At 51.8% G+C, this 24,800-nt stretch overlaps 1 protein-coding gene across 1 annotated transcript in view; it reads left to right on the forward strand.

The window, feature by feature from the left end:
* ELN (elastin) overlaps positions 1–24,800 on the forward strand; it is a 52,514-nt gene that overhangs the window by 11,354 nt on the left and 16,360 nt on the right. Inside the window, exons 2-16 of the mRNA XM_063146737.1 lie at positions 10,064–10,111; positions 12,908–12,952; positions 14,042–14,074; positions 14,582–14,605; positions 14,976–15,140; positions 15,799–15,933; positions 16,346–16,414; positions 17,159–17,206; positions 17,494–17,565; positions 19,050–19,082; positions 19,261–19,338; positions 21,335–21,367; positions 22,388–22,450; positions 23,156–23,200; positions 24,007–24,102. Coding sequence (XP_063002807.1) covers positions 10,064–10,111; positions 12,908–12,952; positions 14,042–14,074; positions 14,582–14,605; positions 14,976–15,140; positions 15,799–15,933; positions 16,346–16,414; positions 17,159–17,206; positions 17,494–17,565; positions 19,050–19,082; positions 19,261–19,338; positions 21,335–21,367; positions 22,388–22,450; positions 23,156–23,200; positions 24,007–24,102 — 987 coding nt within the window. The remainder of the gene's footprint in view (positions 1–10,063; positions 10,112–12,907; positions 12,953–14,041; positions 14,075–14,581; positions 14,606–14,975; positions 15,141–15,798; positions 15,934–16,345; positions 16,415–17,158; positions 17,207–17,493; positions 17,566–19,049; positions 19,083–19,260; positions 19,339–21,334; positions 21,368–22,387; positions 22,451–23,155; positions 23,201–24,006; positions 24,103–24,800) is intronic.

The following is a 24,800-nucleotide window of genomic DNA, read 5'->3' on the forward strand; positions in this document are numbered from 1 at the left end:
GGAATCCCCAAGTCCCCTTCGTACCAGCCCTCCTGGTCAATCAGGATATTTCAAAAGCGCAAATTGGAGCAGAGGGGGGTGGTCTCCTTCCTTAGACTGTCCCCTCGGGCAGGACTTTGGGTCTGGCGCCACCAGGCAACGCTCTGGATTCCGAGGGAAGTCGCCTCCGCATGCGACAGGCGGGGGGTGGGGCGTCTGTGTTGCTTACCCCCCGCCATTTAAAAACAACAAGGAAGATGCAACGTTTCTTGCTTGCTCTGCGTCGTCCCTTTCGGTTCTTCCTAGAGCTGCCAGCCCTCCTTGACATCTCCAGAGAAAATGGCGCTGTGGGGGACCCATGCCACCGGATTGAGGAGATGTCCTCCGAGGGGTTTCTGTGTTGAGGGTAGCATTAGCCGTGGGATTTGCACAGCGTCTTTCTTTCCCCCCTAAGGTTATTTGGGGGAGGGGGGTGCAGATGTCGCTGCAAACATGTGGCCAGCCTGGTCTCTTAGAATCCTAGAATCCTAGAAGAGTATAGAATCATAGAATCATAGAGATGGAAGAGGCCTCTAAGGCCATCAAGTACAACCCCCTGCTCAGTGCAGGAATCCACCCTAAAGCATCCCTGACAGTTGGAAGGGGCCTACAAGGCCATCGAGTCCAACCCCCTGTTCAGTGCAGGAATCCACCCTAAAGCATCCCAGACAGAGGGTTGCCCAGCTGTCTCCATGGTTCGTCTTCCGCCCTGACCTGAATCTTGCATTGATTCGAAGCACTGAAGGAGATTTGAAGGGGGTGGGGGATGGGTGGAGAATTTGGAGAAAGGTCTGTGGCAGGGCCCTTCTTTCTTCCTTTCTTTTGTGTGTGTGTGCAGTGGGGAGGTTGGGGAAAAGAAAAGAAAAACCTCAGAAAGTTTCTCAGAGAAATGACAAGCCAAATTTCAGCCCAGCGCTACAAAATCCAGGATGGGCTCCCCTTGAAGCAGGAAAATAGGAAACCCCCTTAGAATTTCGGCAGCCCTTTTGTTGCCTTTCGTGCTTCCATTTTCTGGGGATTCTCAGAACGTGTTCAGGGCAAAGGGAAGCTCTGCTTGCATCCTGCACGCTCCGCATTTCTAGTGCCTTTTCACCATCAGCGTTACATGTATGGTCAATCCTGCTCATGCTGCCTGGGCTTCTCCCTGACCAGATCCAGGGATTTCGAGTCTAGGGCAAGGGTGAGCAAACTCCAGGTGTTTTGGCTTACAATTCCCATCATCCCCGTACCATGAGCTATGCCGACTAGAGCTGTTGGGAGCTGCAGGCTGAAACATCTGGAAGGGCAGCTGTGTTGTTTCGTGGTAGCAAGCACAACAGAGAGTCCCGTGGTGGCGCTGCGAGGCCTAAAGAGAATGATCATGGCAAAAGCTTTGTGGGGTAGAACTCACTTTAGCTGAGTATAGATGGAAAACCCGGGCAAAGAGCAGAATGACAGGATATAAGCTCAGTGACTGTTCACAAGCAGAAAATGAGCACCATTTCCCTCGCTTTGCCAACAGTAACACTTGCAGTAGGACAGCAAACTCTGATCACAACTGAGTCCAAAATGAATGGACTCAAACTTCCTGAAAAAATCTATTTCCGCTTTTAAAGGCGTTCCAGAGTACTCTTTTGGCACATTCAGCACATAAATAGCTGTGTGTGTGTCACTGTGACTCTGGGGGGTGTCAGTATTTGCCTTATAAATGTCAGCATGTGGAATTGATTGTCATCTGCAAATCATGGAGTGTTCCTCTCCCCCCACCACCACCACACACACACACACACACACACACACACTGCATTCTGATAGTTTAATGGTTGAGGGAGAGCATGTGAATGCCAGGAAGTCCCTGAATTCAAACCTCTCCCAAACCCACCACCAAATTCAACCTCAGCTTTCCCCCCCTCCCAGCCCCTCATCCCCCCCGAAAAAATCGGCAATCTGCCGGTCATACTATATGCCTGACTCACCTTACACAGAACCGCTGCATGATATAATATTTGTGAGGCTTTCTGGCCCCACTCCAAAATGTGCTGCATGAATTATGACTGTAGACCAGATGGTTACATTCTTGGGTCTTGCGAATTCATTCCTTGTCTACCCTCTTTTGAGTGGGTTTTTAGAAGGAGTTTTCCTGGACTTTTAGAAGGAGATTAGACTCACATTCATGTATGAGAGGAGCAGAGGTCCCAAGGAGAGCTATTAGATGGAACCTCTAGCTTCAGTGGCAGTCTATATCCGAATAGTAACCACTTTTGCCTTCGTGCTCTGCTTGTGGGCTTCTTGGAGGTAACTGACTGTTGTCCACTGGTTGGTCCTGATCCATCAGGATCAGGGGGTGCAAAACCAAGCCCAAACCGGGGTGTGATTTCAGAAGGGGTAAAGATGAAACTAGGAGGCTTTTGAGGGGTGTGTGTGAATGGAACCACCTATCATGGTGATGGTTACTCTGTGTTTCATTTTTCCCCCTTGGAAAAGCACTCCTTCGCTCATTTAAAGACTTGCAGTGGGAGAGAAAACCATGGTCCCAATAGAGTCCAAAATGAATGGAATAAAACCAGCTGAATAAATTCTAGGCCAGCCACCCTATCACACCAGACTTTTTTTTATCTCATCCCAAATGCTGCTTCAGCACATTCAAGTCACAAACCTCGCAGCACCATGTGCGTTCTCCTCTGAGGTGGTGTGCTTTGCCAAACTGCCTCGGGCCCTTTCCCCGTGAATTTGCTGGAATGGAAGTGTGCAGTTTACATGATGCTGCCAGCCCTAGGCTCTGGGTCTTCCCAATTTGGGGGTGGGGGTGGGGGCAGATCCCAAACGGGGTGAGGTTCCTTCTCATCGTCAAAAGTGAAATTTCAAGGAGGCGCCTGCCGCCCCTAAACCAACCCGAACCAGGGATTTGGCAGGAGGGGGGTCCCATAGGAATGGGTGACTTTGGCCATTTCATTTCTCCCTCTTCCAGTTTCTTTAAAAATCTCAAGTTCTTTCTCTCCCGAATATGAAAAATTTGGCCAAATCCTTACCAAAAAAAGACCGAATGGAAGCGAAATTCTCCCTTGCAACAGCCGAATTTGCAACGTGGAGCGGCCCAGGCTGTGCCTCTGTGCCCGAGAGCAGGGAAAGATGAGTAGCCTGTCAGGATTTTTTAAAAAATAAGGGAGCCGCCAACCCAAATTCAGCCCCTTCAACATGGTTGCATAGAGAGGTTTTTAAGAGCTCTGCACCCACAAGCCCTGGGCCGGGCTGGATGAATCCCTCAGCTTCTCCCACATGAACTATCTTAAAATCTCAAGTTCTTTTTTCTGTACTGAATGTGGAAAACTTTGCGAATGTTAATAAACACTGAGCCCAACCAAATTGAAACGAATTTCTCGGAGTTTGAGAGTGCTTTCCTGTGGAAGTTTAGACAGGAGTTGTAGGACTTTTTCCCTGCCTAAACTTCCATAGGATCGTACATTTAAGATCTCTGCCCAGCAAGAGATCCCAGAATCCTTTGCTCTGTCTTGCCTTTTTTCTTAGCAGATTAGCAACGCTCCACCAACGCAGAAATGGGGGGGGGGCATAGACCCAGGCCCCTGTTTTCAATTTTGGCTCAACCCTGGAGCTAGCAAAGAAGAGGAGAATCAGAGCCAGGGAATCTCTGGGCTTGTACAGAGTCCTTTTCTTCCATTCCCAAATAACCATCTTCAAACCATTGCTTGCCAGTCTGTCTCCAGCCGTGAAATTTCAGGCAAAGGGACGGGGGAACCGAAAAGGCGTTTTTTTCCCCACCCCAAAGGAGATATAAACATTGCAGAGGGAGGGGCGTGTGGCGAGGAACTGCGCCAGGGCTTCCTTTCTTTCTCTGCTCCTGTCTTTGCTTTCCTCTTCCTCTTGAGCTTCGTTGTATTCTTTGGGGTGATGGATGAGGTACAAAGGACAATGCTCTCCGTGTCTCTGAAATGGCTCGTGTTTGTCAAAAGGCCGCTGGGGAAATTAATCGGTTGAGGAGCGACTTCCTTTTCCAAATCGCCCGTTTTGTTTTCCATACCAAGCTGTGGAAAATGGGGGGGGGGAGAGGCGTGTTTCCCAAACGCGGATTCGTTTTTCTGGGCCCAGACATCACTGACCTCATCGAGAAATCTTGAGCCTCCTTTCTCTCGCTCGTGGGGCAGAGTGGGGGGGGGGCGTGGAGCAGGGCTTAATTCGGCTGCATTTTGATCCTGGTTCCCACGCTGGCACTCAGTCTTAGGACAGGGGGAGGGTGATATGCTCCTCTGCCCATGTGCAGAGTGCTTTTTTCCATCCTGCGGCCAAGGAGTGAGTAACCAAAACTAGCCCTGACATGACTGGGCTGCCTGGGGTGGATAGGAAAGCGAGTTCCTGGGTCAAGCAGTGTCGTTTTCCAAAAAGAGTTCTTTATTTTATGTCATGGTTGCATTTATACCCCACCGTTTTTCCCTCCTTAAGGAAGTTAAGGCGGTGTACATAATCCCCCTTCTGCTGTTTTGTCCTCCCAACAACAACCCTGTGAGGTGGGTTGGGCTGAGAGCCTGTGACCGGCCCAAAGTCACCCAGTGAGCATGACTGGCTGAACAGGGACTAGAACCCGGATCTCCCGACTCCCAGTCCAACACCCTAGCCACTACGCGCACACTGGTTCTCTTTACCCTCTCTTTCACACACACCCCCCTCACCAGCGGCTCCCGTCTTTTTAAATGGTCATGAAAGCAGCTGTAAGCCTGTCTGTGTTTCCCAGTAGAGCAAATTTGACTTGCTTCTCTACACACGGTTTTCCCCGACCTGGCGCTGGCCACCTGTTTTGGACTACAACCCCCATCAGCCCCAGCCAGCACGGGATGGTGGGAGTTGTAGTACAGTGGACCCCAAAGGCCCCAGGTTGTGCTATAGCCCTCCCTAACCCGTCCCCTTCAGATGCTTTGCGCAAGAACTCTCATCATCTGGCAGGGGAAAATGGGCGTTGGAGTGCAACACAGCCGGAGGGGCTGGGTTGGAGGCGGAGGCGGCTCTGGTCGACGCTGGAGCTGTGCCCCCACCCCACATCCACATCCACACGGCCGCAGTGGACACGAGAGGCAACACAGGAGGAAGAGGCCCTGGAGGAAGAGAGACCGGTGGTGGTCTTTGGCTTGCAGAGGCCAGCGGTGCCTCGTACACCCTGAGATGCCCCCGGGCCCCGCCTGCGTCCCTCCTCCCGGGCCAGATCCAGGCCGTGGATGGCTTCCTGGCCTCGCCTGCCTTGTGGGAGCTTTCCTGGGAAAAGGGTGTTTGTGGGATCTCGGTTGCTCTGCCTGGCTTTCCAGCGGCCCGCTCAGCAACTCCGGAAGGGGCTTTCAGCTTGTGCAAGACATGATGAGTGTGTTTTCAGGCCGATGCAAGTTGGGGGATTAATCTGCAGATAAATCAGTCCGCGGGGCGGCCTGCCAGAGCCTGCCTGGCCAAGTCCCTCCAGTGGAGCGCTGCTCACTTCCTGGAATCGTCTTTCGCTCCTGCCCGTTCTTGAGTCACCCGGCACAAGGACAGGGGTGTGCGTGTGCCTGGGAGTGTGCAATGCCTGGGGGTCTCGAAATGTCACCAGTCCGAGGTGGTCGCTGAGAGCCGGCGCCACCACACACCCCTCCCCCCCCAACTGGTCCGTTTTCTCCATCATCAGCAAACCTGAGGTTGGGAGGTTCAATGCTGGGGTCATCGTCCTGTGAAAATTCAACAGCAACGTGTTTGGCACTTGAGCAGATGTTGGTAGGTCGTCTTTTTTATTTATTTTTTTAAACCCCTTCCATAGAGGGCTCCAGTTCTGCATCTGGATGAAACCAGGGGAACTACAGGAGCTGGAGCTGTTGTTTTTAAAACTCCGTATGCCGAGGTTCAATTCCCGGTGTCTCCAGGCAAGGCTGGAGGAGCGCTCTGCCCCAAAAGCTTCTGCTCATTATTTTAGGCAACCCTGAATGAGGTTCTGCACTCTGCACAGGCTCAAACCTTGTCTTTAGGACTTATTCGCCCTGGCACTAAAGAAGTCTTCCAGGCGCTGAATGAGAGTCCCCGGGCGGAACGCTGGACCGAAAATGCCGTCCTCGGGTTGTGTTTCATTCTCGGGCCCCTTTGTACGCCTGGCTCTGCCACGGCAAACCGAGAGGCGAGTTCCGATCCAAGGCGACGGCCGAGAGGAGCTGGCCCGTGGCCACCCCCAAACCTGGAAAGGAAACAAAATATTTTTTAATACATTTTTTTTCAAAATCAAGCACACACAAAGTTCTAGCGAAGCCAGATGGGTGGAAATGCAGTTCGTGCTCCTCTCCAGCGGTGCACCTGGCCAGATTGGACCCTCAGCACCATCTGCTGGGCAAGCAGGATGCGGTGCAGCGTCTCCTGGATGGTGAAAGCTGACTGAGGGCAGGCGGCGGGGCGGGAGAGACGTCCGTGGCCCCGCCTGCATCCCACAGCAGACATGGGCTGAGGTGGGATTTTGAGCCCCGGGGCCAAGTCGGTCCCATCCGAATCTCCCCGACGGCGCCTGCAGTTCTTTCAGCTCTGTCGTCACCAATTGTGATCATTTCATCCTATTCGCCCATCGTGCAGGATTCGCATTTGGGACCCAAAGCATGTCCCGACGCTTGACTGGGCCTGATCCAGCCTCACGGCTGCTCTTAGGCTCTCGGAGAAGTTAAGCCTCCGCTTCAGCTCAGCACTTTGTGTGTTAAAGGACTCAGCAGCGCCGCCACGCTGCCAGGCGGTCTTGGGCATTGCAGTGCTGAGTCATCCCGGCATGGAAATGAGCCCCCAGGAGGCTGAAGGGGCCCCAGCTTTGGGATGAGCCAAGGCTGCTTTTCTGGGTGGGGGGTTGAGGTAGGGCAGCCCCCCTCCCGTCTCCGTGTGAGAGTCCCCAAGGCCACGGAAAGGGTGCTGGGAGGCGGGATGGATGTCACTGCAGTAGCTGCTGAACCTGCCCCCCTGAGGTGTAGGGGAAGGAGCAGCAGTGGCCGGAAGGATTGGGGCCCGGATGGCAGAGCCAGGTGTGGAGCCCCCGCCCGGAGCCCACCGCCCAGATCGCTCTTGCAGCGATTCCTTTCAGAAGAGAAACCGGTTTTAATTCGAAGGGTTAAAGGCAGCTGAGTCACTGCTGTGGCATAAGTGCGAACAGATCTGTGTCGGATTAAACATTTTTGTTTTTTAAAAACAAAAAACATTCCTACGGATTTATTTAAAAAGAAAAAGAAATTGTGAAGTTCAGCCGACAAACACGCTCTGTTTAGAAGCCAGGCCGGGACAGGCCTTCCCCAGCCTGGGGCCTCCAGGTGTTTTGGACTACAACTCCCATCATTCCCCAAACACCCTCTCCCAAAAAGTGACCTCCCCACGCCAGCCTCAGCAGCTCTAGAAATTGGATTTTCAGAGTGGGAAATTATTTGTCTGCAAGTCGCACCGGGAAGGGTCTCTGCACTGGTGGTAACATGCAAGAAGAGCAGCAACAATCCAGCTGTAGTGAGAGGGAAGCACTCTGCATACACCCAGGGGCACTCTCATTCTTATGATGGCTTCACAGGTGCCGGGACTGACATTGGGAAAAGGTTCTGGGGCGGAGACTTGGTGAACCTGGTTCAAATTAAACCCCGGATGGAAAATAGGCAGACCAGGGGCAAGGGTGGAAAGTTGGCCTTCTGAGAACCTGGTTCCGGTCTTGGATTTCATTTCCAGCTGAGAGTCCTTCAGCCGCCACCCAACACACCCACACCCACACACGCACCCAGGCTGTTCTATTGCCGCACAGCTGAGAAAGGTCTCGAGTTTGAATCCCAAAGCAAAACACACTAGACTTGAACACAAGTGTTTATTTAAGAGGAAAGGAGCAGAGAGGGAGGAGGAAGACATCTAAAACAAGCCCGAGTCGTGTAAGGCTCCATTGCACAATTCGCACAGATGGCCAGATGCAAAACAGAACGGCGTCTGGAGGAGCCAAGGGCCCTGTCTTGCAGCCAAGAAGCAAGCGAGTCCCTGACACAGGCTGGAGTGGGTGCCTGAGTGTGCGCGCGTGGGTGCAGGCAGCGGCGGCTGGTGGCTCCGACGTTTGCAGGGCCATGAATCCGCTCCTGGTTTCAGTCAGAACCAGTCAGAGCTCTCCAAGGTGTGGAGCTGTCCAAGGAGAGCTCCTTTAGATTTCTGACGGGTTCTGACTGAGACCCGGAGCTGATGCGCTGCCCCAGTGACACCAGAGCCACCAGCCTCTGCTGCGTGCAGGCCTGCTCAGACGGCCAAGTTGCCCCACCATTCTTGCTCAAACTGGGCTTCTGCTAGAAGCATGATCTCGCTAGGAGCTGGGAACTGCCTCCCTCCCATCCCACTGCCATATGGGGCAGACAATCTTGACCTACCTTACAGGGTTGGTTTTTAAAGGTTAGTGAGCGTCACAGACACAGCGGGGATGGAAACCCCTCCAGAAATGCTAATAAATTGTTAGCAAACCCCGGCTCACCCGGTCCTTGCTTGCTAATGAGGAGTTTACTCTATCGTTCCAATGATTATGTTTTTATTGGACTGTTTTGGGTTGTGTTGTAGGTTTCTCATCCTTCCTTGTTCTGGTGTTCATTGTTTTATATAAATGCTGTTGGTTTTCTTTACTGTATCTGATGACGACGATGACGATGGATTTTATGGTTGGAATCTGCCTTGGGAGGACTCCTACCCTGAAAGCAAGCCTGGAAATGTTTTAAATAAATAAAATAAACAAATATACATGCTTACCTGGGAAGAACCTAACAGGTTAGGCCTCATCTAGAGTATTGCGTCCAGTTCTGGGCTCCACAATTCAAGAAGGATGCAGACAAGCTGGAGCGTGTTCAGAGGAGGGCAACTAGGATGATCAGGGGGTCTGGAAACAAAGCCCTATGAAGAGAGACTGAAAGAACTGGGCATGTTTAGCCTGGAGAAGAGAAGATTGAGGGGAGACATGAGAGCACTCTTCAAATACTTGAAAGGTTGTTACACAGAGGAGGGCCAGGATCTCTTCTCGATCCTCCCAGAGTGCAGGACATGGAATAACGGGTTCAAGTGACAGGAAGCCAGATTCCAGCTGGACATCAGGAAAAACTTCCTGACTGTTAGAGCAGTATGACAATGGAACCAGTGACCTAGGGAGGTTGTGGGCTCTCCCACACTAGAGGCTTTCAAGAGCCAGCTAGACAACCCTCTGTCAGGGATGCTTTAGGGTGGATTCCTGGATTGAGCAGGGGGTTGGACTTGATGGCCTTGTAGGCCCCTTCCAACTCTGCTATTCTATGATTCTATGACTTACTTCTAAGCACACGTACTTGGGATTTGGGGTGTTAGACAACCCAGCAGCTAGATTAGATCCAAACACTTTTTGAAGCTCACAAAAAGCTGCTCCCAATTAATCTGGCCGCAGGTCATTGTTTCTTTAAAAGATAAATAAATGTTGATATACAAGTGCCTAGAACATCTTGAGGTGGCCAAGCCATCTTAGAAGAGGCCTCCTGCCTGTGCCAGGGAGAATGGAAAATGTCTCTGCAAAGCCGCTGCCTCTTGCAATGCAGGCACACGTCATGCAAGCCACAAAATGTACTTTTTAAAAAAAGAAATGGCTGGTTTTCGTATGCAAATGTATGTAGATTTAATCAACTAAATGGCCAAACTTCATACAATAAATCAAATTAAATTTCCGTAATTGAATGGAGATGATGACGCTGAGGAGGCTGTGCTCAGGCAGAGAGAGATGGGCAGGCAGCAGGCCACCGCGGAGTAGCGGTTAGAGTATTGGACTGGGGCCCAGGAGACCCGGGTTCGAGTCCCTTCACAACTATGAAGCCCTCTGGGTGACCTTGGGCCATGGATTGCCTCACCTACCTCACAGGGTTGTTGTGAGGAGTAAAGGGAGAGGACGTTCATGTAAGCCGCCTTCAGGTCCTTGCAAGGGGTGGGTGGGATGTAAACGCAGTAACAAATAAATAAATAAATAAATAAGCATGGAGATTGGAGTGAGAAAGGGCGGCCAAGAGGACAGAATCTGCGAGTCAAATGCAAGTCCTTCTAATTGTCATTTCCCTTGCAGGGGTCCCAGGTGCTGGAGCTGGAATTCCAGGTGGAGGATACTACCCAGGTAAGTGTCAGCACCGCCAGCAGAGGGTGCTAGAGAGCGTGGCCATGGGGGGGGGGTGTTGTGCGAGTGCGTTCACATGCACCACCAAATTCAGCCACTGAGTGCCTTATAAGACGGGATAAACTCACCCACCACGACCGCCTAATTCGGTGTATGGGGAAAAGAAACTCTCTCTCATGCTCTTCTTGCACCTCAACCTCCTTCCTGCCCTCCTGAAGAGGCGTTTGGAAATAAAATGTTATTGCGATGTCGAAGAAGAAGAAGAAGAAGAAGAAGAAGAAGAAGAAGAAGACTTCTGCCAGTGGAAACTGGTGTCCCCAATGTCCCAATGGTGAATCTGCTCTAGACTTCAGTTGGCACCATTCAGAGCTCTAAATGAACTTTCCAAGGCTGATTGGTTCTGATTGACACCTGGAGTGGCTTCACTGCCCCACGGACATCGGAGCCACCAGCCTCCCCTGGCTTCTGAGCACATCCACCTATTCACCAGTCTCTGCTGGAAACTGTTTCTCTACACTCATTGTTTTATCCATATGTGACGCCTTCCCGCCATGTGTTATAATTCCATTGGGATGCTCCCATCCAATCCTTCTTGGGATGCAGGGAAAATCTGTCCCATTTTGCACTTTCGGACCAAGACACAAAGCGAAATTCGGATATTCTTTAAAATGTGTACGTCTCCAAATTTTGCGGTGGAGTTCTCCAGTAAAACAACAACAACACAGGACAGAATTGTGACTCTTCGGGGAGTGCGCACAGCAAAATGTCTATATTAGTAGAAGTATCCAGCCAAAAATACATTGTATTAGGAAAATCGCTTGCAAAAATAGATCTGTGTATATTAAAGGGGGGTTGGGAATTGTGCTCTAATTTTCATGCAAACTTTTGCAACGAAATAATTCTCAAAGCTCGATGATCCAGACTTTAAGTCTGGGAAAATGAGAAACAGAGAAAGGCGAAGTGGGCAGGTTTGTCACTACTCTTTAGAGGGAAACTAGCAATACTTAGTGGGGGGGGGGGTTTGGTTAGCGGTGCAAAGGGATCTATGTGTGCAGATGCTTTTTAAAAACACCCCTAAAAGCACCGTGTCAGATTCGCTTCACGGAGAAGAGTGTGATAGGAACACGGGTGGCTCATACAGCCGGATGAACGTCTCACTGAAATGGCCGGGGAGTTGAGAAATGGCCTCGCTTCGCTGGGCCTCTGAGAATGTGCCGCTTTCCGCAGGGGCTGCCGGCGTTGGAGGGCTTGGGGGTTTCGGAGGTGGAGGTAAGCCCCCTGGTAGAGTGGCACGGATCTACCCTGGCCTGCATGCCCGGGCATTGGACTGATAAAACAGTGCATGGCACCGGGGAACGCGACCAAAATATCTCACCCATCTGGGCTCACCTAATCGAAATCAGATTGGCGGCAGATTTACGATAGGCAAAAGCTGATCTTTCTTCATGCAAGTGATCATACATTTCTGGAATTTGCCACCAAAAGATGCACCACTGACTTAGATAGGCGTGCAAAAGGCAGCCCGGTGCAATGGTTAGAGCAGCCTCCCCCACCAGGCATTTCCCAGTTGCATTGGGCGGTAACACATCTGGATGATGTCAGGTTGGGGAAATCTAGTGTAGAGATGCTGGGGAACCTGGATGTTGCAGTCCAACTCATCTGGAGATGTCAAGTTTGGGAAAGCCTGTATAGGTGCCGGGGATGGTGGGAATTGCAGCCATGCTGGTTGGGGATGCTGGGAATCACAGTGTAACACATCAGGAGAGCAGCAGATTGGGGGGAAACTGGACTAGGTGTCAGGAGAACCGGGTTCAAATCCCCACTCAGCCATGAAGCTTATACTGGGTGACTTTGGGCGTGTCAAGATTTCACAGCCTAACCTACCTTGCAGGGCTGTTGTAGGGATCAAATGGAGAGGAGAACCTTGTTTTGTGTGGGGGTTTTTTGCAGAAAGGGGGAGAAAGAAAACAAATTAATCAGTAAAGAAGGGGATTAGGCAAACTCGTGGCGAAGGGGGAGAGCTTCACCCTAAGTAGAGCCTCCAGGTTGGAAGCAGCCCACCTCAGAAGACCATGGCTGTGTATCTGGGGAGAGATGTTGCCTTCCCAGGGATCTTGCTGACCACTGTTGGAAACAGGATATTAGAGCAGACAGGCCTTTGATCTGATCCAGATGTGCTATTCTTATAAGTAGTCTTATAAGTAGGAGAGAGAGAGAGAGACAGAGAGAGACTTTCACAACAGGCTGTGCAAATGCAAAGCATTGAGCTCCCCACCACCAGCAAGGCACTTGCCAAACGCCGAAATTGTGAACAGACTTACTGGGATGCACGTCACCCTTGCAATTCAGTTCCATGAACCTGCAACACATGGTTTTGGTTCGGTTGTTTTTGCCTGCCTGCCTGCCTGCCTGCCTGCCTTGCATGTTCTGAGTCATGTATGGCCTAAGGAGCAACTTCCATAAAATCTCCTTGGCTGTTCCTCTGCCTGCAATTCTGGCTCGCCCTAGGCGACCAGGCGAGTGAGAAGCCTGAGCTCAGTCCCATTGAACCTGTCCCACTGATCTGGCTTTACGAAAGAAGGGGCTTGTGGCCCTGTCTGCCCTCCAATGGGATGGACGCTCACTCAACGGCTTACCATCAGTTTCCCTGGCCGTCTTGCTGAGTGTGTGTTTTATCTAAATATATATATATCAGGCTCCTGTCTTGCTGTTTGTTTGACTGCCCAAAGCTGGACAGGGTTAGGGAACTGGGACTCTTCAAGGAGAAGCAGACTGAGGCTTTCCTGTCCTCCGCAGGTGCAGGCCTTGGAGGTTTGGGGACCGGTGGACTTGGAGGAGGAGGTGAGTCCGCAGCCTCACTGTTTCTCCCTGGGGTACCCAGGGTGCTTCCAGACGAGGCCCCGATCCTGCAATCGCCCTGCCCAAAATGTTGCAGCTCCAAGCGTGATCATCTTCCATTGGCAACCCTCCTGTGTTTTCCCACGGGCTGTCCTTTGGCCTGAGAATAAATCCGCTAACGAAAGGTCAGGATCCGTGCGTACCGTGCCTTTTGTATGCACAGCGCCAGGAGCTGACCATCTGGAAGTGTCTCTGCTGCGTAGGGGCAGGCCAATGCCACTCCGGGCAACAAACCACCCTTCCAAGGCTACTGTCTAATTCAGTCTTCTCCAACCTGGCGCCCACTGGATATTTCGCACTACAATGCTGGAGGGCACCAGGTTGGGAAGGCTGCTCTAACTGAGAGCTGAAAGGCAGAACTAATGAGGAGGGGGGCTGCCTTGGATGGAGAAGTGGGCTAGGGTCCCCTCCCCCCCCGCAGAAAATACATCCGAATCCTGATTGCAGTCATACATGTGATTCCCTTTGGTGCAGTGTTTTCTCAATGCGCTCAGGGGAACACTGCACAAAAGGAATCTCACCGTGATCAGACGTAACAGGGTCAGTAGGGCTTGAATCCACTCCGGGTTTCAGTCAGAACCAGTCAGAACTCTAAAGGAACTCTCCAAGGTGCGGAACTGTGGCTGAAACCCGGAGCAGATTCATCACCCCATTGACTTCAGAGCCACCACCCACCACCGTTCCTCCTCCATTCAAAATGGCGGAAACGGTGTTGCGAAGGTTAGTTCCTGGCAGTGAGAGAGTGGAACGGGAAGTCTCCCCTCCTGCTGCACAGTGGTGCGGGCGACGCTTTCCCTCTGCAGCGTTTGCAGGTGAGAGGTGCCTTTTCTCCCACGGTCACCACGGCTGCGAGGAACGTTTTCCGGAGACGTGCTCTGGGGGCCCACGGCTTCATGGAGGGCAGCGTCACGGAAAGGCGGACCAATGGGCGCATTTCAGGATGGCTTGGAGCTGGTGCGTGAGGCAGAACGCTGTGGCGTCTCTGCGCACCGTCCCTGACTGGCTGTACTGCGTCTCTCCCTTTCTCCGCAGGTCTTGGTGCCGGAGCAAAGCCCCCCAAACCAGGTAAGCAACCAGGCCCTTCGTCCCTGGCAAAGCTGCCCAGAGCGCCTCCTCTTCCTAGAGTTGTGTGAGGAGCTGGGTGAAGCAGGAGGCCCCATGTCTTCTTCCGAGTGACACCTTTTTGCCGTACACCACAGCATCTCCAGTTCGGGACGGGGCACGTTCGCATTGAAATCCGTTCGGGAGGGGAACTGTTCTACTTGAATGCGGACGTACCTAACTTCGCACTTTCAAACTGAAATTCGAAGCGAAACTCTGTTATTCGCTGAAATTCACACTTCCCCGAATTTTGAAACAGGATTTTCCAAGCAAAACAATGCGTACCCAAGCGTGTACAAGAATGCATATATGATTAGTGAAAATAACATTCTAATATCTAGGGAAATTAGTTTCAAAGGAGTGTGTATATCAGGTGAAAATGGCATACAAAAATGTGTGCCTTAGGAGAAGTGAGCACAAAAAACTTCATGTGAACTCAAAGTTCCTGACCTGTTCCTTTTCCCTCTGCAGGAGTCGGAGGAGCCGGACAAACAGGTACGTTTGTAAAGTGTTCAAGATTTCTGGCCACGTGAGGCGCTGTGCAAGGATCTGCCTGCACACCCACACTTCTCCCGGGGTGCAAATTGCAGAGTCAGGGAGATGGTTTTGGGGGTGCACCGACGCAGCCGCGTTCCCTCTGCAACGCACAGACTTTGGGGAGCGGCAGTGAAGACCCATTTGCTTGACCAAAGAACAGCTCCTTGGGGAGAGGAGAACACTAAGGACAGGGCTGCTGGAACCAATCCACACAGCCACCTGCAGTTTGGGCCTCTCCTCGGGGACGTGGCGAGGGCCGGGCTGCACGTCAGAATTTGCTGCTGCACCCCCGGGAGGAGCTCAGCACCCTTTTCCTCCTCTGCCCAAGGTGGTGTCTACCCAGGAGGGGTTTACCCAGGAGGGGTTTACCCAGGAGGGGTCTACCCAGGAGGGGTCTACCCAGGAGGGACCTACCCAGGAGGGACCTATCCAGCAGGCGTCTACCCAGGAGCTGGAAGTGCTGCCGCTGCTTATAAAGCTGCTGCCAAAGCAGGTGAGTCCCTCGCCCCGCCCCACCCCACCCCACGGTACTTTTCTCTCACTCAGCAGCACAACTTCAGCCCAGGCTGAGAAAAGCCACAGGGCTGGAGTCCGTTTCTTTTCGGCGCCTCCTGACATAGACTCATCAGAGAATCGCAGAATTGGAAGGGGCCTACAAGGCCAGCGAGTCCAACCCCCTGCTCAATGCAGGAATCCACCCTAAAGCCTCCCTGACAGGGTTGTCCAGCTGCCTCTTGAAGGCCTCTAGGGTGGGAGAGCCCACCACCTCCCTAGGTCACTGTTTCCATTGCCATACTGCTCTAACAGTCAGGAAGTTTTTCCTGATGTCCAGCCGGAATTTGACCCCACCTCTGGACTGCAACAATTGGAGTGCGCCTTTCCTTCTGACACCAAGAGAAAGTAGCCACTCAGGTTCGACTGTGTGAGTTCCTGTTCTTGACGGGCTGAATGGCAACTCTCACAGGCAACTCTCACAGGGACAGAGCAGCTGAGCTCTTCGAGAGCAGCTGATTCAAACATTCAAGCACTTGAAAAATAACATTTGGGGGGGCTTGGCTATTGAAATTAAGGGATCCCACCCCCATCCCACCCCCAATGATGGCAAGTGAATGTGAGGGCCCCAGCCTCAATTTGTGTCTTTCTTTAACCAGCCGCTGGGCTTGGAGGCGGCGTCGGCGGAGTGCCGGGTGGTGGCGTTGGTGGCGTGCCGGGTGGTGGCGTCGGCGGAGTGCCGGGTGGCGGCGTCGGTGGAGTGCCGGGTGGCGGCGTCGGCGGAGTCCCTGGAGGTAGGCCATTGCCACAGGATGGGCTGCAGTGATCCCCCTGAACCCCAAACTCTTGGATCCCATCTTAGCAGCTCAGCCAAACTGGTCCAGTGAGCCCAAATTGATCTTCTGTGACTGGCACTGAGTCCCAGGCAGGCCGGTGGTGGTGACTCTGAGCGCTCTCTGAAAATGCGCACTCTGATTTTGCTACCTTTGGGTCAAGAGAAGCGGCTCGTGGTCCAGGAGAGAGACGGCAAACAGCAGCCGTACCCTCCAACGGCGTGGCTGAATTGGGCATCCTGTTACCCCCAGGCATGAGGGGTGGGGCCCCTCAGGCCTAAAGGTCAAATTCAGGGCTCCTGGGGCCCCGATCCAGCCCTCTGATGTCCCCCCAGTGGCCCCTGCTGTGCCTAACGCTCTCTCCCTTCCATAGGCGCTGTAGTGCCACAGACAGGGGTACAACCAGGAGCGGGCGTTGGAGCCAAGCCGGGCAAAATCCCAGGTAGGTCAACAATGGCCCCCTGGGCAGCCCAGTCTCGCACTACTTTGCTAGGAGAGGAGAAGCGGCAGGGCCACGGAAGGCAACGCCTCGCTGCTTGCTCCCTGGGGCCCTTCCTGAGCTGATCCCAATGCCTCATTCAGAAAGGAAACAAGCTTTGGGATACGCCACTTTCTGGTTCACTTGTGGAGCAAACAGTTCCACGCAGCAGGCAAACTGGCGAGCCGGTGTGGTGTAGTGGTTAGAGTGTCAGTCTGGGACTTGGGAGAACTGGGTTCCAGTCCCTGTTCTTCCATGAAGCTCGCTGGGCTGGTCACGGACTCCCAGCCTAACTCACCTCACAGGACAGGAGGACGTGCCTTAGACCCCCTTGGAGGAAAGGTGAGATATAAATGTCAGACATCATTATTATTATTATTATTATTATTATTATTATTGACAAAAGCTTCTAAAGTACGGTAATAAAACCAACAAAAGGCATATATATATTGACCTAAAAGTAACCCAAAAGGACCCAGGGATTTCAGCTCATTCCTAATTCAAAAATTTTCCTGGCCCTCCTTGACTTGCTCAGCCTCAGTTTCCCTGTGCGTAAAACGGGCACAAAAGTTCACTTGAGCTAAAGCCGAGACAAATAAGGGGAGCAGTGAAACTCGGCTGGCAAGAGAAAGACGAGACCCCGAGACGCGGTAGGGCACCTGGAGAGCAGCTGAGGGACCATCAGGGCTTGTGTTCTGTCCCTGACAGGTGTCGGCATTCCTGGAGTCTTCCCGGGCGGCATCCTCCCCGGCACAGGTGAGTCTGGCTCGCTGAAGCTCCTCCCACAGCCCTCTTCCCATCCCGCTCCAAGCGAGAGCTGAAGGCCCAGATCCAAAACCAGCACCTTGTCAACGAAACCAATGTGTGACGATGGAATATTTCTAGTTTAACACTCCAGAGACTTATATCAAAGACCCAAATCTGAAGCCACGTACAAAAGCATCTATCTATTTATCTATCTATCTATCTATCTATCTATCTATCTATCTATCTATCTATCTAATCAATCACATACTTTAGCTGCTTGCATCTCTATATTTCAGGGATCCGTTACCCTGGGGTAGGGGTTTTACCAGGTGTGCCGACCGGAACCGGTGTCAAGGCGAAAGTCCCAGGTGAGTGTCTGCGCAATTACTGTCAATTGCTTGCATCAATCATTTGTTCCAGAGAAGGTGGGTTTTTTACAGTCTCCTGGTTCACACTGTGGTTTGTTTCTCCAATTAGTAGTAGTAGTAGTAGTAGTAGTAGTAGTAGTAATGGTAGTAGTAGAAGTAGTAGTTCAATCTACATTGGTAGGATGACTCCCTTTTCCTCATCCAATAGAACAGTCTTCAGATATTTTGGACTACAATCCCCATCAGCCCCAGAAAGCATGGTCAATTATCAGTAGCTATGGGAGTTGGAGTCCAAGGAACATCTGGAAGGTGCCAGTGGCCACCCCTTTCTTAAGAGCACCTGGGGAGGGATTTGGATTGGGGCCACAGTTCTGAAGGAATACGGGGGACTTTTCCCCTGCATGTTTTTTCTGATAGAAAGCACTCCTTGCAAAGCTGCTATAAGTCTCAGAGGATAGATGATAGACAGACAGACAGACACACACACATGGACAATACTAACCTTCTTTTTAAAAAATGCATTTAATAGGGAACGGACCCGGCTTTGCAGGGGTTGGAGTATCCCTTGGTTTGGTCCAAGCAAAATTTCACAGCATTCAGTGTTAGAGACGTTGTGCCCAACTTGTGTGAGTAAAGCAGCTGACACCCCTAAACACACGACCCCTGATGTTGTGCACCCTTATAGCCCCCTGAGGGAAGGATCTGCCCACTCAATTCCTGGGGGGGGGGGTGCCCCATAGCAGGGGGAAGGAGAAGTGATGTAACTCTTTTCCTCAACCTACTAATCTCCCCTTGGTTTCAAACTGTATAGACTGCAAAGGTGCGCGCAGGTTAGAGAAGTCTGCCATCTAGTGACTAGAGATGATACTGTAGGCTTCAAACATATGGGCACACTTAAATTAGTTAAAATCAATTAATGTGTTTTAGCAACAAAATAACCTTGAGGTGCACACCTGTAGGGTCCTGTTAGTACGCGTGTTTTAGGTGTCTAGCTTTCACAGTTTGGGGGTTATGGAGCTGATGGCCAGACAGACACACGTCCGCTTCTGGTCCGATAGATGGATTGTGTTGTATTTGCATTTTTTTACTGCATTTGTTAGTTGCGGTCTAACCCAAAAGGTCTCTGCTACTTTATGTCTGGTGTTCTGCTTTTCCATTCCAACCAAAATGGAAGCTCAGAGTCGATTAGGAGCTAAGAAGCACATACTGATGATGATGATGATGATGATGATGATGATGAAGAAGAAGAAGAAGAAGAAGAAGAAGAAGAAGAAGAAGAAGAAGAAGAAGAAGAAGAAGAAATCAAATGTCATGCACTCTTTTATGACACTTCCAATCTCCTTCTCATTGTCCACGTGCACAGCCCGGGGTCTCCTCCTCAGGCTGCTCCGAGCACTTCTTTCAAAGCCTCATGCTGCTAGTCCTTTGTGTGCGGAGACGGCCACTACTAATTCTCTCTCTCTCTCCTTCTCTTTCTATTTCAGGAGCAGGAGGCGGCGCTTTTGCAGGGATCCCTGGTAGGTTGGAGCGCACACACGCACACACACACACACACACATATGTTGTGCACATGCTTCCAGTATAACTGAGAAGGACATTGATCAACCCATAAAGCTACCTATAAAGGAAGGCTTGGGGACTAACTGAGTAACTCGGATCTAGTAGGTCTCATCCTGTCCTCCTTGTTCGTTGCAGGATTTGGAGGAGGCTTCGGTGGTGGACAGCAGCCTGGGCTACCTCTGGGCTATCCCATAAAGGCACCCAAAGTCCCAGGTGAGCCACAATCCAGCATCTACCTATTTGCTTTAATTTGATCCAGGTCCCTTCCCCCAATAATGACAACCCCAGGACATAAGACCAGCCAAGGAGGCTTTGCTTGTGTTGCTCTTGAGGAATGCAGCCTGTGGGGCTACCATGGACGGCAGGGCTTTTTCGGTGCTGGCACTCCAGCTGCAGAATTCCCTACAGGGAGAGATTCAGCTGTCCCCCACTGCTCTTGATAGGCTCCAGTTAAAGACCTATTTATCATGAGATTTTATTTTATTGAGAAACAAAGTTAACAAAACATCTATTTATTTGAGCGGGCTTTGGGGGTACAGGCAAACACTCTTCCCTGTTTTTGATTATCTCGATGGGTGACTCGTATTTTATTATGTATTTGTGATTTCGGAATCGTGATTTGGATGTTGTTTCCTGCAGTGTCCCTGTGTTCTCTCTGTGAACGTTGCTTGTGTAGTGGGGGTTCTTTTAGATCCATCATGGTCACTTGAGGCTCAGGTGACCTCGGTGGCACGGAGGAGGGTCTTCTACCAACTCCTGTTGGTGGCCCAGCTACGCCCCTTTGTGGACAGGGATAACCTGGCTTCAGTCGTCCATGTTCTGGTAACCTCCAAGTTAGATTACTGCAATGCGCTCTATGTAGGGCTGCCTTTGAAGACAGTTCGGAAGCTGCAGCTCGTGCAAAATGCAGCAGCCAGATTGATTTCGGGAAGCAGAAGGTTCGACCATATAACACCTGCTCTGGTCCGCTTGCACTGGCTGCCTATATGCTTCCGAGCCCAATTCAAGGTGCTGGTTTTGACCTATAAAGCCTCACACGGCTTGGGACCACAATACCTGAGGGAACGCCTCTCCCGACGTGAATATACCCGGTCACTACTACGTTCAACGTCTAAGGTCCTCCTCCGGGTGCCTACTCCGAGAGAGGCTCGGAGGGTGGCAACGAGGGACAGGGCCTTTTCAGTGGTGGCCCCCAGACTATGGAACGACCTCCCTGATGAGGCTCGCCTGGCACCTACACTGCTATCTTTCCGGCGCCAGGTTAAGACTTTCCTCTTTGCCCAGGCACATGGCGGCACATCTTAATCACCCACATGTTTAGTTTTTTAACGGTTTTTAATGCTTTATGTGTGTATGTTCTGTGTTTTAAATTTTTTAATTTTGTATACTTGTTTTTATCTCAATTTTAGAACTTCTGTAAACCGCTGTGGGGGTGATATATAAGTGTAAATAAATAAATAAATAGATAAATAGATAAATAAATAAATCAGGGAAGAGAACTTGCTTTGCAAGCAGAAGGTCTTAGGTTCAATTCTGGGTCCTCTCCAGATGAAAAGAAAAGATCTCAGTAGGGCTGCCAGGACAGGCGGAGGGGGAGTCGCTGACACGGGGGTGCCCAACAGATTATTGGACTACCATTCCCAGAATCCCTGACCACTGGCCACACTGACTGGGGCATCTTTATTTATTTATTTGAAATATTTTCCTGCTCCTCCTCTGCCAAAAAGGTTCCCAGAGTGGCTTTACACATATAAGGAATGAAAGCAGAGGCCCTGGCTGCAGGCTTACGATCTAAAAAGTCCAGACACCCAAGGAAAAAGGGATGCGAAGGGAAGAGGAGAATTATCATTTTTTAGCAGAGTTGGTGGAACGGCCCTGCTCCCCCTCTCATCTCCAAGCTCAGCGTGCTGGAATGGCTGCTGGTCCCTTTATGGGAATTGTTGTCCCAATTGCAGGTTAGAGATGACCAGTGTGGATTCACATGTGTGTTGTAGCCAGAACGATAAACTAGCAGGCAGGCTACCTCCGGTATGGGTTCCATACAGGGGGGAAGGGTGTGTGGCTAAGGTAAAGAGGCGTAGCCAACTGGGGAACCCCAGGAAACCCTGATTTGCCACCCAATTTGTCTGAAGTGCCCACCCCTGCCCTAGATGGACCAATGGCAGCTTCCGATGTTCGTTTTCTGATCAATCGGGATTTCTCTTTCCAGGTAGCTATTATGGGTACGGGAAGATGTCTTACGGTGAGTCTTCGTGGAAAGGCCTTTGGGTGCCATCCAAAGTCTCTGCCCAGTCAGCCCTGCAGAAAAGCACCGTCATTGGCCAAAGGGAAGAAGGGGTTTGATGGAACTGGGCCTGGTGGTGCCCACCTTGGAAAGGGCAAGGCCAGCCATCAGCCAGAAAAGGACCTTGGTTCCGTGATGAGGCTGGCTGTGTGGACATGTCTCCGCTACAGGTTTTAACCAGGCAACTTGAGGCCAGCTTAACTCGCCTGGCTTAGTTTGGGGCAGGAGGCAGAGCTGAGCTCTCTTTCCAGCCAGGTCATAGCAGAGAAGCAGGATTGACTCTGGATCCAGTATTGCAGTGTAGACAACACCGGCTCAAGTGACAGGAAGCTGGATTCTGGCCTGGAATCAGGAAAAACTTCCTGACTGTTAGAGCAGTACGACAGTGGAACCAGTTACCTAGGGAGGTTGTGGGCTCTCCCACCCTAGAGGCCTTCAAGAGGCAGCTGGACAGCCCTCTGTCAGGGATGCTTTAGGGTGGATTCCTGCATTGAGCCGGGGGTTGGACTGGATGGCCTTCGAGGCCCCTTCCAACTCTACTCTTCTAGGATTCTCTGTGTCACCTAAGTGGGCAGAGGTGACCGTTATGCCCAGCATATTGAGAGGACCCTCCTAATAGGAAGCCCTAAGCCATGGTTTACTTGGCTTCTTCCTAAATCCAGATGGACGCCGCTGCCCCACGCTTTGGACTCTCCTCGGGGGCGTGGCCAGAGGAGTGGTCACGATGGGCACCCGCGCTCCCCAATGTCTCACTGATCACCACCCTAAAGCAGGGCAGGAGTGGCCATAAATGAACAAAACCCCGCTGGGAGGAATGCCACTTCTCTTATCTCAGGCTGCTTGGGGCTTCCCTTGATATGCTGAGGAGGGTTTGTCCAAGAAGGACACCCCACCCCCTAAATTGCCTTTGGGTTTTTGGGTTGGACAACAGAGGAGTCGTCATTCTCAAGCAGTCCTCTCTTCTCTCTGTGGTTCCAGGTGGTGGGCCAGGTGGAGTTTACGGCGGAGGCGGAGGAAAAGCTGGCTACCCTACGGGCACAGGTGAGCAGATCTGGCAATACCAAGCGCGATCCCAAGGAACGGCACGTGGGCTGGCCTGCTTCAGGGGACCTCTGTTGTTCTGGGCAGACAAAATCGACCCGGGTTTGGCCTGCTGACATGCTCAGCAGACCAGATTCCGGGCAGATGCAAAACAAGGCAGGTGGATGTCACCTTGAGAGCCTGAGGAAGACTTCCCAGGGGCCTCTGGCTGCCCCCTGTCGGGAACAGTATGCTGGGCTACAGTGGCCACTGGGCTCGGAGGCTCTTCTTGAGAGCCTGTGTGAGTCCTTATTTCTCAGTCTAACCTACCTCGCAGGGTGGTGGTGAGGATAAAACCGGAGGGGGCGTCCCCATAAGCTGGGGGTGCTGCCTTCCAGTGGTGGCCAGAGGTTGAAAGCAAACACGTTTAAAGCAAGGCAGACGAGAAGCATGTCAACCTTTTAGACGTTTGGACAATCACCTCTTCTGCATCTGTCAGGGCATACTCCAGTATCCTCCTGCGGAATAGGAGCCCGTTGGGTTTTGCAGTGGGGAGCCATTGGGTTCTTGCTATCCTGGCTGACGATTCAGGATGCGGGAGAGAACCTTTAGAGTCTGACAGAAACCCGGAGTGGATTCACCGCCCCACTGACACTGAAGCCCCCAGCCTCCACTGGATTGTAGCCAATCTGCACACCTCTGAGGTTCTCCTTCTTCCCTTTGCAGGTGTCGGAGCACAGGCAGCCGCTGCGAAAGCAGCTGCGAAATACGGTGAGCAGCCTGCCCGAAGGCGCCATGGCGCATGGCTGTGCTCGGAACAGGCGCACAAGGCCATCTTGCTCTGGCCGAGGTTCCCCCTTTGTCCACCTCCAAGGTCCTCCTGACCTGGGTTCATGCAAACTTTCTGTCGTTTGTTGTCGTTCTCCACACAATTTCGTACGCATCGTCCAAGAGACGTGCGTTTTTGTGTGCATTTCTCTGTCGTGTGCACTTTTGGAACGCATGCGCCCGTCGGCTCACGTGCCCCAGCATGCACACTTTGGAAACGTAGACATTTTTGCAAACGCGCTACCGGACACGCTTCTGTTTTATATTTGGCGGGACGCGTCACAAGCTCGGAAAAGTTTTGGATTTCTGACTGCAAATTGCGTCCCGGTCCACATTTGCCCCCCCTCCCCTCTGTGATTCAAGGGAAGGCGATTCAATTGAGGCAGGCCTGGGGGCAACCAGACATTTGGGACAAACGCCTCTGCTTGCCCAGGACCACTTGCGTTCCTTGAAGAGTCGGGTTCGGAAGATTCGCACTCTCTTCCGTTGGGACTCTGACAATTCCAGGTCTCTTGAGCAGGGGGTTGGACTCGATGGCCTTGCAGGCCCCTTCCAACTCTGCTATTCTATGCGTCTATGATTCTATGATTCTTGGGCCCAGGGAATGCCAATTTTCCATCCAGAACTTTCACCCCTTTCTCGGATCGTGCAATTTGGGGAGAGAAGCCAAAGAGGCTGGGAAGCATGGGTTTTCCCCCCAACTCCTCGACAGGACTGACTGGTCTCCATTCCTGCTTCTCTCTTCCAAGGTGCTGGGATCGTGCCGGGGACAGGTGGAATCCCAGGAGCCGGGGCGCTCGGAGGAGGCCTGGTGCCCGGCGCCGGTGGAGTCCCAGGAGGACTTGGTAACAATGCCTTTGCGTGGTTTCGTGGCGCCCCCATCAGCTTTGCGTGGCTGGCCCCTTGCCCCCTCTTTCTTCAAAGCCTGTCCTGCAACAGTCTTAGTTAGACTCTCGGTTAGCGAGATAACATCAACTTGTATTTTATTGCTCAGTGTCAGACATTTCTTCATACACACAACCAAAGTTCTCCTCACAGCTCGGTACCTCCAGCGTTCCACGCGTCGCCGTAGTATTTTAGAAATAAAAAGGTCTTCACCTGGCATGGCAAAGAATTCAATGTAGGCACCTGGCGAGCCTCTCTGGGAAGCTCATTCCACAACTGGGGTGCCACAGCAGAAAAGGTCCTCTTCCTGGTAGCCCACCCACCTCAATTACTTTGGCGGGGCTTCCCAGAGAAGCACAGCTGAGGACAACCTTAGGTATACATGGGACGAGACAATCCCTCAGGTAACTTGGCCCCAAGCCAGTTAGGGCTTTGAATGTGAACGCCAACACTTTGAATCAGGCTAGTAGCTAGTGCAGATGGAAAATTACTCCCAGCATTCGACAGCCTAAACACGCATAGGATTGTAGGACTTTTTCCCGCCTGAACACGCATAGGATTGTAGGACTGTTTTCTGCCTAAACACGCATAGGATTGTAGGACTGTTTTCTGCCTAAACACGCATACGTTTGTGCACTAAGACAATGGTGTAGAAAAG

This window comes from Elgaria multicarinata, chromosome 22 (genome assembly GCF_023053635.1).
Source record: "Elgaria multicarinata webbii isolate HBS135686 ecotype San Diego chromosome 22, rElgMul1.1.pri, whole genome shotgun sequence".
In the NCBI taxonomy this organism is placed as follows: Eukaryota; Metazoa; Chordata; class Lepidosauria; order Squamata; family Anguidae; genus Elgaria; species Elgaria multicarinata.